Below are 19,105 nucleotides of genomic sequence, written 5' to 3'. Positions count from 1 at the left end.
TTGGCATGAAACAACACCGGATGAAATAAAACTCCAGCGGGCTAAAGCAGACGACGAAGAGTCGGCAACGCGGTTGCGGGAGGCGAGGCATGCGTCACGGCCAATCAGAGGGCTGCGCCTCGGAGAGCGCTCGCTTTACCCAATCAGTGGCTGTCTCGCGACGATTCACCCCTTGCGGACGGATGCTGAAAGCTCCGCTGTGCGAAAACCTACAGCGTGTTGAGAGACGCCAGGAGAGAGAGCGGGAAACGAGCTTTCAAACGAGACAAAGATGGCGCCTATCGGTTCGCGCCGCGCGGAGCTACGGCGCGTTTGGCGTTCGATTTCGGCTCACCGACGCTTCTAAATTGCCGTTTTTTTAATGTAGGAATTGAGCTAACTATTTTGTAGAGGCATAGTCGGGACATTGACGACTTCAAAACAGTAATTTTTGAAAATTGCCATTTTTGACCATCTTTCGCAATTTTAAGACCCGCGTCCCCCCTTAAGTTCTGCAAACTGTATGAGTCTTCAAGCGGCTACTGCCTAAAGTTCTCCATTTACACAGGAAAAAGTGAGAAGACTCCCATTATTGCTGGGTTGTTGTGCAGTGAGGTGGTTGTAATCAACCTTTAGAAAAAACGTCTGCCCGATGGCCACACAGTGTTTATGGACAACTGGTATTATTCGCAATTACTATTTCACCACCTAAAGGAAGCTGGTTCGAATGCCGTGGGGACAGTCCGTCTTCACTGAGAGAACATGCCGAAGGATATCAAGGTGAAGATACAAAAAGGCGAATGCAAGTCTCTCTTTTCGCGAGGCATCATGGCCCTCACTTGGTAAGACAAAAAGCAGGTCACAATGCTGTCAACCTGCCACAGTTCAACCGACCTTACTGATACCGGAAAAAAAGTTTGCCAGAATGGTTCGCCAGAATGGTTTGCCAGTTCTGAAGCCCCAAGTTGTAATCGATTACAACCGAGGCATGGGCGGAGTGGATCGCCATGGTCAACAATTGGCTTCCTTTCCAGTTATGAAAAGATATACGCGAAAGGCTACAAGAAAATCTTGTTTTACATTATGGACATCGCTATTTATAACACTATACATCTTACCGGCCAAAGCAACCGGCAAGCGGCTCCACTACACAGACTGGCAAGTCAACCTTGCAGAGGAGATTTTCAAAGCAGCCGTTTTGCCCCAGTAGCATGGTCAACAAAACCCGCCTGTCGTAGCTACATCAATGCGGCTGCAGGCCTCCGAGTGGGCTCATTTTCCTCGTCAGATCCCACTAAACAAAATAAAGCAGAATCCATCAAGGCTATGCTTAGTTTGCAAGACACAGGGGAAAAAGTCAGAGAGCCGGTGGGAGTATAAAAAAATATGAAGTTGCACTTCACATGCCTGTATGTTTCAAAGCTTTCCACACACGCAAGTCATATTAGACGCTGGGACGCAGAGAGCCCTTCCGAACAGAATAAAGCAAATTTTGTCCTTCTACAATAAGTGTAGTGGGATTTATCGCATTTTTTGTTGAGCGGCTCGTGCGCGTAGCGATTTCGGCGCGAAATACCAGGCAGGAAAAGTCGCGGAGGGCGAAGAAGCCAATGGGTTAATTTCAGTACACTGGCAATAGGCCCTGTATGGCTTTCCAACAGTTTTCTACACTGGGGCTTCCTTTATTTCAGTACACTGGCAATAGGCTCTGCACGCTTTTCGCTGCTGGGGCTTCCTTAATTTCAGTACACTGGCAATAGGCCTACAGTCGAGTCCACTTACAACGATACCGGTTTTAACAATTTATCTGTTACAACAATGAAAACCTGCTGTACTGTCCGCTTTTGTATGTTTTTTATGGTAAAACCAACCGCTTACCCCAATGCCCCCTTGCCACATTATCGGTTATAACAATGAAGTCTGGCTCCTGAGTTCTGGTGCCAAAAGGTAGTGGAATGCGAAAACCTTGAAAAGAAAAAAAAGAAAGAAAAATTCCAGCTGCTGCACCCTCCCCGCCGCGCGCTCATACAATAGAACCTGTTTGCTGGCATTCTCCGCATGGTAAGCCAAGCGTGCTTTTCTCCCACTGCCCTTCCACAAAAATAGACTGCGCCTATAGCTCTGCGCTGTGCCACCCTCCGAAACGCAAATTGACTTCGCCAACGCAACAACAGCGCTGATCCGCTGATCTGCTCACTCACCCGCTCGCCCCTCATTTTGCACAGTTCTGCAAATGCATTTGGTTGTTTGTGCAAGTTGATTGCGTCGAAGTCGTTCCTGGCCACGCGGTTTCTTCGTCCCGTTTGAATCGCCGCCGAAACGGAAGATGGCTGATCCATCCGCTGATTATCGGACGACGTTGCCAGTGAAAAAGCGCACGGCTATCGATTTGGAGACGAAGTGCAGTATCATGAAGGAGTACACACTATTGCAACCGACAGTGTCGACGATCATCCGCTCCACAGAGAAGTTCGACAAAGAAAAGTCCACGCTTGACAGTGGGCGCAAACGTGTTCGACAAGGCGCCTGACGACGACAGTGACGGCGACGACAGCAACGATGATGCAGTAGGGCAGGCTGCCTCAACGTTGTTCTTGCAATAGGCCCTGCAGTTGATTCAGTCCCTCTGGGGCTTTGTTTTCGCGAGGGGCCTTCCACTGCACTACGTGGTGTACCTAGATGTTATGCAGAAGGATGTCGACACGCTTCGCGTGAGGCAAGCAAGGTTAACGGACATCGGGTTCTCTCGTGCAAGCCAGTGAGATGCACGTGGAGAGATGCTTGTGGCGATTTCACCCCAGGAGCCTGCGTGCCCCAATCTCCACTGCTTTTAAATAAATGTTTCATCTCTTTCTCTTCACCCCAGCGTTACTTCGGGATTTCTCAAGCTGAGGAGCAGCTGCGGCAACCTTCTCGTATTCGGCATTTTTTCGTGCAAACCGTTTATAACAATTATCGGTTATAACAATGGAAATTTTATGGCACTTGAACATTGTTATAAGTGGATTCAACTGTATATGGCTTTCCAACACTTTTGAGAACACTTCTAATGATCCAGAGCCCTCCACTGCGGCGTCTCTCATAGCCAGAGTCGCTTTGGGACGTTAAGGGGACACACGGGTCTTTCAGACCAAAAAAATCGCGAAAAAAATCACTTTTTAGAAAATGGGATTTGCGAAATCAGTAGCTCTTTATCTACCTATCTGCTAAGTTTTTCATCTCCAGGATCGGTATTTGAGTAACAATGCCAATTCATATAATCGATGTAGCCCGAATTTGGGCCGAAAACGGCCCCCGAAACAATTATTTTCCACGAGGCGTAGCTCCCATTTTGTGCGCGGCACCGTAGCCATCTTGGTCTCATTCGAAAGAGCCGCCTTTCGTCTTCAAATTTCCGCCTCTGCTGTTTACATTCGCCCATTGGTCGCATAGTAAAAGAAAAAACGTGGCATTTGCAATCCCATTGGTTTTCGGGGTGCACGTGACGATAAGGCGTCACCGCATTGGTGGAGCTGGCTGACGGCGTCTGCTCGGCGTGCCCGAGCCGCAGGGAAACGGCGGAGACGTGATGCCGGCCGCGGTTGGTTCCAAACCGCGAGGTGTGTTCACGGCAAGAATTTGTGAAAAAAGTGAAAAAAAATAGTTGATTAATCATCTCAAGTGATGCCCTGCCCCGGCTGTGCGCGCTCAGGCCGACGAAAGTCGTGTGCAGAATGATCGTGTGTACGAGCCTGAAGTAGGCCTAGCATGTTCCCCAGCACGGGAGACTGCTATTGCCAGCGGTCGCACCCGCCGCGACAGTGATATCGCAGGCCACAGATGAGCAGAAAGATAAGCTCAAAACAGAAAAAGGTTGAACTCGCGCCAACTCCAGCAACGAAGCGGTAGTCAGATTGTTATCGTGACGACGACGGCAGCACGGCAGGCAGTCAGCCTGGCGAGGCGCAGTTCACGATCATCAGATCTAAACAGTTTGCCGAGATTGGCGAAGTGTAAAACATACGGCGGCGATATTGGCATTTAAAAAAGTGAACACGGATAAGAAATCGCCGTCAAACTTATTCTCCAATGCGTAAACTGCAGGACACGTCTTCGTAGGGCTCGCCGCGCGTTTGCGCCAATCGGACCTCGTTCATAGTCCTTAGTGAATGCACTTGCTTCCCGTGCAATGCAGAGCACTGGAAAGCAGCAAACAGCTCCAAATTACATTTCTTTTCCGTTACTATATCGCAGATATTTTCACTTCTCAGACACATTAACTTCTAAATACAGTAAAAGCTCGTTAATTCAAACTCGAAGGGGCCGAGAAAATTGTTCGAATTAAGCGGAGTTCGAATTAACAGTCGGGCACTGGAATGAGCGCCATCGTGGCCCACCGTACTGGCCGAACCCACATGTTGACTCTTACCATGAGTAAAGAGGGCTAGGCGCTACTGCACGTTTACGGAGAGCGATTCCGATAATTTTTGCAATCGAGCCGCAACGGTGAATCAACGGGACTAATCGGTCAGTCATGCGCTGCAAACAAGAACCGGAATGCATTCGTGTGAGTAGCGAGCTTCAAAACATGTTTATTTACACGGAAAAATAATCGGCAATGTGCACTTGCTTGCGTTTCTTGTGCCGCGACTCCACAAGCATCGACTGCAGCTTGCCCAAGAGTTCCAGCGCAGGATCCGAATTCACATCGGCGGAGAAGTGTCGTGCAGCGAGATCGAGCGCCAACACTACTTCACATGCACTAGGGGTGGCACCGGATCGGCGCCTTCGTCGGACTCATCGCTTTCAGCCGGGTTCGCCACCCGTAAGCCCTGTGGAGCACATGCAGCCGCGATTATATCCTCATCACTCAAGGGCCCAGACGTCTCCACACCGTTGTCCCCATCAACGTAGGCTTCAAAGGCGACACCCCCCGACAAAGCCGCGTAGCCACGGTTGAGCACGACGGAGTCATCATCAGACGAAGCCTCCGCTACATCCGCGCTGCTTGCTTCTGGGGCGTCACCGAAGCCACACTTGCGGAAACAATTTTTGATGGTTTCCGGCTTGACGGTATTCCACGATGATGCCAGCATGTGGACAGCTCCAAGCAAATCGATGTCGTACGACTTGCCACTGTCCAAACAAAGAAGAAGTCTCTCTAGGAGGTGGCGCCTGTAAAGCGTTTTTAAGTTCTGAATAACTCCAAGATCCATAGGCTGGAGCACAGAAGTCGTGCTTTTAGGCAAAAATGCCAAGCGGATTGCTGTCAGTCCACTCACGTCACAATGAGCTGTACAGTTGTCCACGAACATGAGAACATTCCTGTTCTGTGCAGCGAATTTCCTGTCTAGCTTGCGCAGCCAGTCGGTGAAAATTTCCCGTGTCATCCACGACTTTTTGTTTGCGGTGTAATCAACAGGAAGCGTCTTGATGCCTTTAAAACAGCGAGGCTTCTCTGCCTTGCCGATCACCAGCAAGCGGCACCGTTCCGTGCCCGCTGCATTTGCGCACATCATGACGGTGATTCTTTCTTTGCTTCTCTTTCCGCCAGCACACGTGTCGCCTTTGTAAGTGACGGTCTTGTTGGGGAGCAATTTGAAATACAGCGCCGTCTCGTCAGCATTAAATACATCGCTGAGAGCATAATCGGCGAGGAGTTCCTTCAGTTCACTGGAGACCCACTTTTCACACGTTTCCTTGTTGACTTCAGCTGACTCCCCACAAACATTTCTAAATGTCAGCCCGTGACGTGCCTTGAAACGCGACAGCCAGCCTTCCAAGGCGCCGAACTCGCTGATGCTCATTTGGCTGGCAATGACTGCAGCCTTCGCAGCAATTATGGGCCTGCTTAAAGGGCCACTGTCCAGGGAAGGCCCTTTTAAGAAAAGAAGCCCAGTGTTTCGATCAGGTACCGGAGATAGTCTGTGCAAAATTCTACAGCGACACGCACGCCGCAAAGTATCGAAAATACAATTCAAAGCTCCCTCATGCTCTCCTTTGAGAAGCCAGCTTCACCGCTTCCTGCGCTGGCCCGACGGGCCCCGATAATGACGTACGTACCGGGAACGACGTCCATTGGTCCGTCTCGCTGACTGACGGGAGAAGGATGGGTGTCTACCGCTCGCAGCACGCTTTTCCCTCGCCACGGCCAGACTGAATCCAGCGGCGCGCACTCCCTCGACCGTTTTTTTTTTTTTTTTCGCGCTCGCGGAGAGCCACGCCCCACCTCCCGCCAAACGCGGAGGAGAAAGGGGAATTTGTATTGCGGAGGCTAGACGACCTCGGGCAGGAGAGTGAAAAACCTTTGCGAGGGAACGGAAGGAGAGAGGCAGGATAGAATCGGGTGATTGCGGTGGCTGCAACTGCGTTATTAGTTACTCTTTTCAAAAACATTTTGCGGCCTTGCGTTCCAGGGGCAAAGTCTCACAGTCACCGGGGAAGAAAATATTTTCGACCGGAGGGTGGACAGTGGGCCTTTAACGGAATGTTCCGGCTGCGAACTTCTTTTATCCATGCCATTACAGCACTCTTCACCTCGGGATGGGCCGACGTCCGTAGCCTTCTGCGAAAGGGCTCCATAACGTCTTTACGAAAGGCAGCACTGATCGATTGCTTGTTCCTGAGATACGTTGACAGCATGCTCTTCTTGATGTCGTACTTTTTGGCTATATCGGTCTTGGATAGGGCACCATGTTCCACCTCACTCAAAATCTCCATTTCGTCTTGAGGTCCTTTGCCGTGTATTTACCGCGGTTTGCCATGGCTGTCACAATCGATGAGTCGTCGCTGGCAAAGCGGTGAGGCAACGAAAACGGTAAAACTTGGACCACCGCGGCACGAACAAATGCACGACACCGACAACTGCGTTGTGCACACAACGTGACCGCAGGACAAAAAAGAAAAAAGGCTTGTCAAAAGCGCACCCAGCAACCGCAGTGCAGCCAAAACCTGCAACAGCTTGCGCCGGACCGTTGGTGTGATGGAGCCTGGCGGCACCCAGCAGCGAAAACCTGCTACGGCATGCACCGGAATGCTCGCTGTGGCGGCTGTCAAGGGCGCATCGCGTCTCGTGCGCGCGCGGGGGCAGATTTGAAAGATTTTGTTTTTTGCATCTTTAGTAATCTTTCTGCGCACTGTACACGGTATGGGCCGACTTCTGTCTGCAAGGAGCTGTGTGAGTCACGGGCTCCTAGTTCGAATTAACCGTTGTGGATACTGGCATGTTCGAATTATTGGGCGTTTTCTCCTATTGAAATACATAGGGCCATGCCGGGACCCGAGCGTCAGTTCGAATTAACGAGGTTTTACTGTACTAGCAATCCCAATTTGAACTGCTTAATTAAGCTCTTACAGGTTGGTGTTTTAGTGCTAGCGTTAGTTATTCCGTTCGTTTGTTTTTTGTTCTTTGACACTGATATGTACTTTGTTTGTTAGCAAGATCTTTTACCCTTTTATAATCTCACCACGTCTCGTTTAGAGACCTACGCTCAGGTCATTTTGTTATCACGAGGATTTCATGAAGACCGTGACGAATAAGCGGTGGTCGCTTTCCTACACTTCAAGATTTGCATTGTCGTGAAGTGTCTATGTAAGTAATCGTGAATTAATAAAGCCCTGCTTTCTATGCAGTACAGCTTCACTCATTTATGCCCTTAGTGAAATCCCTCAAGCCATGCGATTCTGTCCACGTGCTTGCCGAATTCACTTGAAGACCCTTGTTCACAAACGTGCCCGAAGAAATAAGCCCCAGAATGCGTTTACATGACGCGTGACAAAAGACTAGGCTAACGACGACGGAGGTAGAGCGATGCTATGATAAGGTGGTTAAAGATGCCGTAACATTTCAGTTAACATAAAACTTGACAGTAGAAATCCATGTCAAGTAAAGTTGGCTAAACAGTTACGGTGTCCATTTTTCTGCCTTATCCGAGCATTGTTCTGCCTCCGTCGTTGTTGGCCTTGTTTTTCGTTCATAAGTAAAATGACAATCAAATTCCCCGCCAAAAGTACGTCACTGTGACGTCACAAGCAACGTCACGTGTTTGTTTTGCCTCACAGTTCGCAGGGGCGCCGGGAAACTAAAGCCTCGCTCAGAGTTGACACGCAGGCTTCTGTGGGAGTTACGCTACCATACTAATTCTACCATGGTAGAGACCTGAAAACTGAACATACTACCTAAATAGTAGTGTTTCTCAAAAAATTATGGTCCTGGAGGCATACAATGACAATGATTCTGACGTAGAAATGTTCAAATTAAAAGCGTGTCTGAATTTTTGGTGTACACACACAAGAAAAATCTACTGGCAACTGTATACACTATGTTATTACGCGATTCAAATTCAAAGCTTGGATACCTATATGCACAGGCCTGCTAAGCACAGACAGCTACTCAGAGTGCGTAAGTTGGAGCAGCACTTCATATTGCTTTTAGCATAAACAAGCAACCTTGTGATCCAATTCAACATGCAAGACAAGAAACTGCTTAAAGCACTCTGCGCAGTGCTTACTCTTACCTGCTGATGCTCCATAGACATTTGTATACTGCGGTGCGGTTGAGTTTGCTAATGTGTACGTGGAACCTTGGTCTCCATAACTGAAAAAACAGAGGGAAAAGAAAGCGATATATATATATGAAAAACAATAAGCATGTTGAACCCCATTATAAGAGACTTGGATGTAAGAGACAATTGGGAATAAGAAATATTTTCCACTCAGTTGACCACCCTGTCTCTCCCATCATGTGTACCACTCTTGTAAAAGACATGAAGTATAGAAGAATTTCTACAGGTAGTGAAGGTCAAATTATCCTAGATACAAAATACACTAAACTGCACTGCGGGGTTTCTTCCCCTCCATTCCGCAGATGTGGCGCCATCACTTGCAAACCGCAGTCACATCCGTGAGCCAGAGAGAAGGCAAGAATTGATCGCTCACGTCACTTTGGTTTGCGAGGTTTAACATACCAACGCAATTCAGGCTTAGAGACGCCGTAATGAAGGGCAAAGTGAAAGTATAACAATCTAAAGACTTCTCATATAGAAAAGAAAAACTCCTCTCCAGAGGCAATCTACAGACCTCTCATATAGCAAACAAAAACTCCTCTCCAGAGCACAAATCCACTTCGAAAACCGCTGCCTTTTGCTTGATCATGGCGGTCACGTGATTCAGAGGCCACAACAGCAGCACACTATAGGTGTTGCAGGCAGCCTTCTTTGAAAGGCAGTTATTTTTTGCAAAAAAAAAAAAAAAAAAGAGAGAACAAATTGGAACTTGGATTCGAGGAAAAATGAGTGCATGAGGGAGCAGATGACGCTGCTTTGCATGCGGCAACATATCGTCATGAGCCGATAAAATAGCATTGCAGTTGTTAACTGCAAGTTCTCACCCATATTACAGTTATTATCCACTCCTTTGCGTTACTGCATAATTGTTAGGTTTAGTTTGTACCAAACACCACTTGTACACACGTATATGGGCCCCGAAAAAACCACATGTTCACGTACACATCTGTTATTTGGCCGCTGACTGGTTGCTGTATTTGCCATATACCTCCCGAGGTTTCAACTGTACTAGCACTGATATCAAATTGATGTCCCCACAAAGAGAGCAATTCCCGAAAAGAACTACTGCTCGATCTGGCTCCAGTAATTATCTTTTATAAAGCGGTTAGCTTGACAAAATATCTGGGGGAGAGTTAAGCTCTGTCAATACTCACTGATTCCTAAGCTGCCACATTAGAGAAAAACTGCCTGTTACAGATCTAAAATCCCGCTTTAGCCAAGCCGCGTGAACCGTGGTTGCGTAGCCCAGGGGTAGCATATCTGACTTGGGATCTAAGCGTCGTGGGTTCAATTCTCATCTCAAGGGAGCTGCCCAATTGGCAGCTCCTGCCATGTCATCTGGTCTCGTGGCGTCACACAACCGACTGAGCAGCCAGCGCCTGGCCACATCACCTCACAAATACCACCTGCCAGATCCACGCTCGCAATTTTTCACTCGCAACGCCAATGCCGACATCCGATTTTCTACAGAACAGGGCCTTTGATGTTTTCGCATTAAAAAAAAACATCGGGTCAGGGTCATTCCAACTGGCTCCAACGAAAAACAAATACAGTCGAACCCGGATAATTCGAATTTAGGTTATATCAAACTCACGGGATATCCCCTTGAAAGTCCCATGTAAAAGTATAGGAAAGCTGCGTCGTATATCGAACTCAATTTCACCGGTCGTTCAATATATCGAACTCTGTGCCACGCATTGTACTGTGCACCTTCCCCAAAGACGATCGCATCACCTTAGGCCGTTTGCCGCGTGGCTTGGAAACGCCACGCGCGGAAGGAATGAGAGGGCACAGTTCGGCGACGACCAATCTAGGGCAGCACAGCGTCCTTTTCCCGAAAGCACGCGCATATACGGTGATCGTTTGCCTCGCGCTAGTACTTGGCGTTTGCAAGCCATGTGCGTGAAGGAACGAGAGGGAACCAATGCAGCCGTGGTGTTCGAGAGAGGGAGAAAACGCAACACAGCGAAGCACAAGGATGTACCCATTCTTCTGCCAAGCTTTATCTCTCCTTCCTCTCTCTTTCCCGCTCTTCGTTTGCAGCAGCACGCACTACGCAAGCGTGGACAAGCCAGCTCAGCCCATGGCAGACGCTTTCTCCAGTGTATGTTGTGAAAGCTCTGCACGCGGCGGCTGACATGTGATGCAAGTCTTGTGTGGTCCTGCTGATTATGCGTAAGCTATGATGGCAGCTGCAGACGCCAAGAAGCGGCAGATTTTTAATTTTTTCTTTTTTTTGCGACAGTCGTTCATCCTTGCCGTAGTGCTGAACGTGCGGCGTAGCGTATGCTATGGCGCCTGCAGACATTAAGCAGTGGCATTTTTTTTTTTCCGCGGGAGTCGTCTATTCTTACATCAATGAATAAACGAAAGCACGCGGTCAGCTGCGATCATGACAATGGCTTTTAGTATTGTCCGATTCAAATGGCATTTGCAGCTATCACGTCTTCCAATGATTTTGTGGCAGTGGACTACGCCCAGCCCAAACGCGCCATGATAAACGGAGCCAGGCTTGTGCAATCAAGCCATCACGGGCACTCTGCCAAGTTCGCACCCTGCCACCGCACTTTTCCTGCACCGCACTTTTCCTGTGGTTCAAGCATGCTCGAAGTTACAATCTTCCAGTGACCGGGTCTATTTTGGAGGAGAAGGCGAGAGACATTGCATTACAGATCAAAATTGAAGACTTTAAATTCAGCCATGGCTGGTTAAGCCGTTTCAAAAAGCACCACGGCCTTGTTTTTCGCACAATAGCAGGTGAAAGTGCCATGGTAGATAATGATGTTAGCTCTGACTGGCAGCAGCAGAAACTTCAAGACGTCCTTGCAAATTACGAGCCGAGCTACGTCTTCAACATGGACGAAATGGCGCTTTTTAACAAGCTTTCAAGGGTCATAACTCTTAAACAAAACTGCCAATAAACGAAACAGATTTCCTTGTCCCTGCCGAGTTTTGATTAAAGGGAGTCAAGTCCACTGTATAGTCAAAAGATAAACATGCAGTGACGTTATCGCTGCGCAGCATCTTGGCGCGTAGACAATAAATGAGCTGTGGATGCGGCGCCCGAAACAAAGGGACATGCCACCGACCACTTTTTTTCTTTTTTCTTTTTCAAATTCTTGGGGCAAACGTGGCCGGGCGTTGGGTTTATTATGCGAGCGGGTTGATTACGCAACAGATACAGTATCATTTTTTACAATCGCAAGTGGCGTCTCAAGCCGATTTCTATATATCAAATTATCAATACAGTCGAACCCGGATATATCAAACTCGAAGGGGATCGCGAAATAGTTAGATTTATCGATAATTTGATATACAGAAATCGGCTTGGGACGGCACTTAAGACGCGAAAAAACGATACCGTATTTGTCGCGTAATCAACTCACTCGCATAATGAACCCACCTTCCACTTTTGCACTCGAGAATTTGGAAAAAAATAAAAGCGTCAAGGCCAGCTCGCTCACATGAAAGCGATTAAGCGACCTCAGCGACGAGCGGCAGCGACAGAGCAAAAAATTTCCAACTTGTTGGAACTGCGTCCCTCTGCCGTTCCAGCCACCCCGGCAGCTCAAAACAAGGTTTCTGTATCGCCGCAGCAGGGCAGAAATCGCCAGCGTTACGGCTTGCATGTCGCACTCTGTTTGGGTCGTCCCATCTGCAGCTCATTTCTTGGAAGCGTGCCAAGATGCTGCGCAGTAATAATGTGGCTGCGTGTTTATCTTTTGATAGCTCCTGCGGCGGTGGGGAGCGAACTTGGCAGACTGCCCGTGATGGCTTGACTGCACAAGCCTGGTTCGATTTATCACGCTGCGCTTGGGGCGGGTGTGGTCCACTGCCATAAAATCACTGAAAAGCGTGGTACAGTAGCTGCAAATGCTGTTTGAAGCGAAAAATGCTAAAAGCCGGTGTCATGATTGCAGCTGACCGCGTGCTTTTGTTGATTCATACATGCAAGGATAAACGACTCCCGAAAAAAAAAAAAAAAAAAAAAAAAAAGAAAGAAAGAAGACGAAAAAGAAAAACGCTTCGTAACACCATATCTTACGCTACGCCGCGCGTACAGCACAACGATAAGAATAGACGACTCGGAAAAAAAAAAGAACATATATATATATATATATATATATATATATATATATATATATATATATATATATAGATCTGCCGCGCTTCTTAACTTCCGCAGGCGCCATAGCCACGTCAGCCGCCGCCGCGCGCAGAGGGTTCGCAACACATGCTGGAGAAAGCGTCCGACGTTCTGTCTGAAAACGGGCCGAGTTAGCTTGGCGCATGCGTAGCGCGTGCTACTGCGAGCGAAGGCTGGGAAAGACGAAGGAGAGAGATAGCTCGGCAAAAGAATGGGCACAACCTTGTGCTTCGCTCCATCGCGTTTTCCCCCCTCTCCTTCCCACCGGTTCTCTCTGGTTCATTCACGCATCTGGCTTGCAAACGTCATGTGCTGGCGCGCGGGAAACGATAACCGCAGATGTGCGAGCCTTTGGGGAATGGGCGGGGGCGCTGCCCTAGCCGAACTGTCCCCTCTCATTCCTTCCGCGCGTGGCTTGAAAACGTCACGCGGCAAACGGCCGAGGGTGATGCGATCATCTTTGGGAAAGGCACACTTTCTAGTGCGTGGTGCGGAGTTCGATATATCGAACGACCGGTGAAATTGAGTTCGATATATGACGCGGCTTTCCTATACTTTTATATGGGATTTTCAAGGGGATATTCCGCGAGTTCGATATAACCAAAATTCTATATATCCGGGTTCAATATATCCGGGTTCGACTGTATATCTAATTATTTCGAGATCCCCTTCAAGTTCGATATATCCGGGTTCGACTGTATATTCAATGGGTCAGCTAATTAGACTCGCGAATCAAACAGGACAGCCCAATGATTTCCTTACTTCTGATTGGGCAGTCCAAATGGCTCTATAGTTCCAATGGACCATCCGATTGGGAGGCCCAATCAGATATATAGCTTCTAATTTTTTCCGCAGTTCAAATTTTGAGGCACTGTCCTTTCTGTTGACCACTGCCATATAAAGCCTTCCTTGCGCCATGTTCATAAATCAAAGGACACCTCAGTGTCTCCTATGTCGCAGGGTAGGGAAGCTGCAACTCTCTAGGCCTTAACTGACAACAAGCATCATGCCCAAAGCATCACAATTAGGGTGTGCTGCGAAATGAATATGTTTTCAGGTACTTTTATATAGCACATCGGAAACAAGATAACACTCACCACCCTACACAAAAATCGATACATAAGGCCCATAAAGGTTCAAGATGCAATTTTTTTTATTCAGGCTCTAATACCCTGGCTTAAGGTGTCAAAGAATTATGCAATGTGCTTAGACACACACATCTGGCCCCACAAAAACAAAAAAGTCTGCTTACCCGTGGTCCTGTGCGTAGTAGCCTGGTGGTGACTGCGAGTACGGCTGGGGCATGTAGCTCTGTGTCTGGGAGGAAGGGTAGGACAGCTGTGACTGTGGCTGGTAGTATGCCTGTCCATAGCCCTGTTGCTGTTGCTCATTGTACACGCACGGGTCATGCACACTAGGGTATCGAGACCGGGGACCTGCAGAACAGACACCAGTTCAGATGCTGGCCATACAAGAGCCCTGGAACCACCCTGTTAGTCATGTGTGCCACAGCTTGTTTCTCCCTACAAAGTGGGCTGTGAAAATACAGGGATGGGAATGTCATTTAGCTTTGCCAGGGGGGAGAAAATTTCAGTTAGTTTTGGCTTCAATTACTTCAGTGCAGTTGGTGACTAGAGAACAGATGTTAAAAAAATTTAAATCCTGCAAGTGCACACTGAATTGTCTAGGGCTCAGGAAAGCAAAGCTGCATTCTTTTTGCCAGCTGTAGTTCAAATCCCACTCTAAGGTGTGGATTCATTTCGCTGTATACCGTCGCCAAAAATATGACACTCCAGTTGAGCCCATTGTCGAAGTATCGGATGCCATTGCTTGGTGACTGTTAATGAATAGTTTGCCATAACTATGTAGTGATGCTACCATAGCTCTAAAGAATATACTCGGGAACAGCTTCTTGTGGCTATGCAGCTAAAGCTATGAAGGTGGTACACATTGGGACAGTGCAAAGGACACGAACATAGAAAACTGTCCCTCTTCATTCCTGTGCTAGGGTCCTTCATGCTGTTCCAATGTACAGCATCAACTAACTAGCCCTACAGCAAGTACTTCTATATATGGCAGTGGGGCTTTCCCCACTGTGTTACTAGGTAGTTCAGGCATATCTGGCCTCAATTATGGTTCTCAGTTTCACTTTTGCCTTGATGTTGAGAAGACAAAACTTTCTACGAGATATGCCACAAAGGGGGACATTTGCGTCCACTATCTGCCCAGTGACACATTCTTTTCTCAGCATGGCATTGCCTGGCAACTATTTCATGCCTACCAATTTTTTCGTTTAATATCTCAAAACAAAAATGCCTGCTCTTGGGTGAGGTGTCATCCTGGCCCACAACATACCGTATTTACTCGCATAATGATGGCACTTTTTTTTTTAAATACTGACGCAAATTTCGGGGTGCGATCATTACGCGAGGTAAATTTTCTACAAAAAATTTTTGAGTACCGAAAACGCAAACAAGTTGCAGGTCAGACGTCTTAGAACATATATCTCGATTACAACCAAAAATAAAAGCTGAGTAAGGCTTACCTTCGCAATAAACACGCACATTAAGCATCACATGGAGTGCACAATGCCCATTTATTTTTTTTCGTCAGTACTCTAATCAAAGTCTGAATCCTCGCCATCCTCGCTTTCACTGCTGCACGACTCATCGGAAACGGCAGTGTCGTCGCTGGGAGCATCTTCACAATCCCACAGGAAGTCATCTTCCGTTCCACAGGGTTCGTACAGGTGGCAAAGAAAAAAATTCAAAGATATTCAAGGAATTTCAAGCCCCCATAAGAGGATTTTCAAGGCCCCCTTCGAGGGCTTAATTTTTTTTTCCATGTCAAAGATCTTCAAACAGTGCTCTCAAAACGTCTGAAATATTTATTCCACAAAGAAAAAAACATCACTACGCAGATTTGCTTCTATTGCACAGAAAAAAATTAAATATAGCTTCATAAAATATCACAGTGAAAGTTTGGTCATATCCCGCAGAAAAGTAAAAAAGTAGTTTTATAAAATTGTTGGTTATTTCCTATACCCTCACAAAATATTGTCCACTGCTTCAACTGCACAAAACAAAAAAATCCTGAGGAAGCAGCTCCTCAGGGCTACTTCAGGGGAGCTCCAGCAGCTTTTGTTGAATTTGGAGTTTGATGGCGTGTAGCTCCTCACTCGTGTCTTTGGCCGTCTTTCTGAGGCTATTGGATTTTACAATGTGTGTCACATTGTTTTCTGCCTCTGCTTTATCAGCATAGGCATTTGCAGATGCCATGAGATCATCAATAGTCAATTCCAGCTTCTTTTTCTTTCTTTTCATTGCATCAAGCTCTTCCTCAATGCAGTGCTTTTTTCTCTGCTTTGAAGCTTCAAGGTCCTGCTTTTTCTGGGCTTCCAAGTATGCTCCATACTTTTGCCTTGCAGCTGACACAGCGATCCTCAGTTCCTTGGTGATTGGAATGTTTAGAACACCAACTGCTTTCTCAATCGCATCACACATGATCCATTGTGAAACATATGAAAGGTCCATCAGATTCTCAACGCACACCTGTCGGTTTACACTGAATCCACGCTCGACAGTTGCCTGGCCATGACTGAGGACAAGCAGAAGTTTCACAATGCTCCACAACTTCGAGTAGGTTGAACTGAACTTCCAACAGATCAGGGTAAAATTCATCCAGTCTGTCAGTGCACTTGTCAAATTGTCTAAGCTGATGTTTCTGCTCGTGCATGTACTCGGCCAGCACCGTGTCTCGAAGGTGATCAGCCATTCTACCTGCAGTGATGAGGGTGTCCAACACTTTTCTGAAACCTGCAAGGCATTCCTCTGGCTTCGAGCACATCTGTCGTGGGTCTAGTGAAGAAAGGCCCCTAACAAATGCAAACTTCAAGGGGCTTCTGTCTAGAACTTTCTTTGTGGCACTGATCAAAAACTGTTTACATTCCATTCGGAATTGAAACACGTCCTTTGAGCTCACTTTAGAATTCTTGAGAACTTGCTCTGCTTTGTAGCCTATATCCACCTTTTCAAGTGGAACATGGTTCTCGGCATTATCAATGTCGATCTTCAGCAGACCCACTATCCCTTTGGCAGACAGGATCAAACATTTCAAAAACTTCGTCAGCAGCTTTCCGAGAACAGTTTCTAAATCCCTTGCAAGGAAAAAAACCATTGGTTTGTCTGTCTGGCACTCTACCAGAAAAGGGTTCAGCGCCATCGCCACACATAAGGCAAAATTCAACTTTGCTGGCAGCAAAGCATCACAGCAGAATTCCCACAAGTTATTGAACGATGCACATTTTGGCAGGTTGACTTCTTTTTTTCTAGCAGCCTCAATGTACCTTTTCATGTCACACCACAACAGCAACGCTCTCTCAATTACAGGAACATTCTCCATTCTCCACCCACCGGTGGGCGACAAACTTAAGAGGAAAGGTATCTTGGCCTGTAACTGCCGAAAGGTCCTGTCTCCATGCTGGAGCACCTTCAAAAATTGCACTCAGACTAGACAACAAGCAGTCAAGTCCCCATTTAGTCGCTGAAACTCCAGTCCTATAAGCATTGTGCACTGTGTGTAGCCCACAAGTGCCTAAGTCCACACACAGAACTTGGTGGTTTTGTTGCAAGTGCTCTTGAAGACCTCTGAAGAACTTCAGATTGACATTGGGCCCATCCATCGATATCTGAAGAATCTTGGCAAGAGGCAAAGGCTCGAGGGCGCTTAGCAACTTTTCTTGAATGTCATCGGCTGTGGAATGCCCCATAAAAACGGAGGTGTAATACCTGGTCGTCACTTGGTGAGCAGAGTCCCAACACCTCACGTGCACATCCATTTGCTTACTTTGCAGAAAGTTATTTGCCGACTCGTCAAACAGTACGACATAGAATTCACACTGTTCTATTTCTCGCTGCAATGCTGAAAGAAAGAAAGGCCTGAGACCGTGACACGTCATATAGGCGCATTTCTTCTCACCACAAGAAAACGCCTTTGCCACTTCACTGTCCGGAAACATGCGCTGAAATAGCTCCCCTGCTTGGGATGACGACCGGTACGAATAGTGGGATGTCACAACTTACAGAGTCCAAAGAATTTCAGCGTCAGTGACAAGCTCGTGCGCTTTGCAAGCATCGTTTAGGCTTGGCGACTGCGAGGAACACGCTCTAGTAGACTACTCTACTGCGACCGGCGTCAGGTACCTTTTCAACGCGCTCCCTTGCGCTACCTTCATTGCGCCAATATGCTTGCCGCTTTTCATGTGACTTTTTAAAGCGGATTCACCCATGGCAGTCACATCGACAGTTTTACCGCAAAGCCTGCACTTAGCCCGATGCGGACTCGTTGTATCAGGCGCAATCCACTGCTTGTATTCGTCATGATGGAGCCACGTAGCCTGAAACTTGCTCTTTCCGGGCATTGTGTCACATATGAAAATATCACGTGCGCTGACAGGCAGAAGCCACGCTCATTCCAAAAATGCAAGCACTAGGGCAACGCCAGCGTAGACACGGCTCGGTAAACCTATCTAAAAACGTTGGATGGATGGATGGATGGATGGATGGATGGATGGATGGATGGATGGATGATAGTGGCTCTGCCCTTTGTATCGGACGGCAGCTTGCGCCGCCTAGCCAAAAAAATTAAAAGAAATATATTTATCTCTTCCCCCTTTTTAGCTTCTAATCCGCCCGTATCCGCCCCCCTCCCTTTTTTTCCTCTCTTTATTCTCTTGACTTTTTCCACCAATCCTCTAACCTCTCTTTTGTTATCAGAACGCGTTCCTCATCCATTCGTCCATCTTCCCCAGCAAATCCCAGCGCTCTCTCCAGATCTGCCGCTTTTTCCGCGGGAAGGGCAGGACGAAGTTTTTGGCACCTTAGAACAACATGTTCCGTTGTTTCCTCCTCAGTTCCGCACGCCGCGCATAATATATCTACTTCCTGAAATTTTTTCCTGTACGTTTTTGTTCTGAGGGCCCCTGTCCTAGCCTCAAACAGCAATGAGCTCCCTCGTGAGTTGTCGAATAAACTTTCTTTCTTTATATCCTGTTTTCGAGTTCTATACATAACCAATGCTGATTTTCCTTGCATTCTTTCCTCCCACATTTTCCTTTCTGCCTCCTTTACCTGCTTTTCAATGCTGCTGTTTTGCTGCGGTGTATCTCCAAACTCTAGGTACTTAAATCTGAGCTTTCGGGTTCTGTTAGTCCATTTCGTATTCAGGCTTTTCATGAAGAGGTGCTTGTACATTTTTCGTGCCCACCTTGATTCCTCCATTTCGGTTAGTCTCTGATCATATTTTAGTTTGCTAATTGCCTCTCTAACCTCAAATGATGCCCAGCCCATATCTCCCTGGACTCCTTCATTAGGTGTGTTGCCATGTGCTCCCAATGCCAATCTACCTACCTTTCTCTGTCTGATTTCAAGGCCTGACT

General features: G+C 47.4%; 1 protein-coding gene and 1 pseudogene across 4 annotated transcripts in view; both read right to left on the bottom strand.

Moving 5' to 3' along the window:
• Sec31 (COPII coat complex component secretory 31) overlaps positions 1–19,105 on the bottom strand; it is a 182,666-nt gene that overhangs the window by 41,788 nt on the left and 121,773 nt on the right. For all 4 annotated transcript variants that reach the window (XM_084588119.1, XM_084588121.1, XM_084588117.1 and 1 more), the window contains exons 20-21: positions 13,922–14,105; positions 8,475–8,554 (exon numbers count right to left, since the gene is read on the bottom strand). In XM_084588119.1, coding sequence (XP_084444245.1) covers positions 8,475–8,554; positions 13,922–14,105 — 264 coding nt within the window. The remainder of the gene's footprint in view (positions 1–8,474; positions 8,555–13,921; positions 14,106–19,105) is intronic.
• Positions 14,128–18,250, bottom strand: LOC146202345 (uncharacterized; annotated as a pseudogene).

Source organism: Amblyomma maculatum, chromosome 1 (genome assembly GCF_055883805.1).
Source record: "Amblyomma maculatum isolate TAMU_Amacu chromosome 1, ASM5588380v1, whole genome shotgun sequence".
NCBI classification, from domain to species: Eukaryota; Metazoa; Arthropoda; class Arachnida; order Ixodida; family Ixodidae; genus Amblyomma; species Amblyomma maculatum.
Note: the sequence above shows the minus strand (reverse complement) of the source record. Positions and strands in the feature narration are given on the sequence as shown.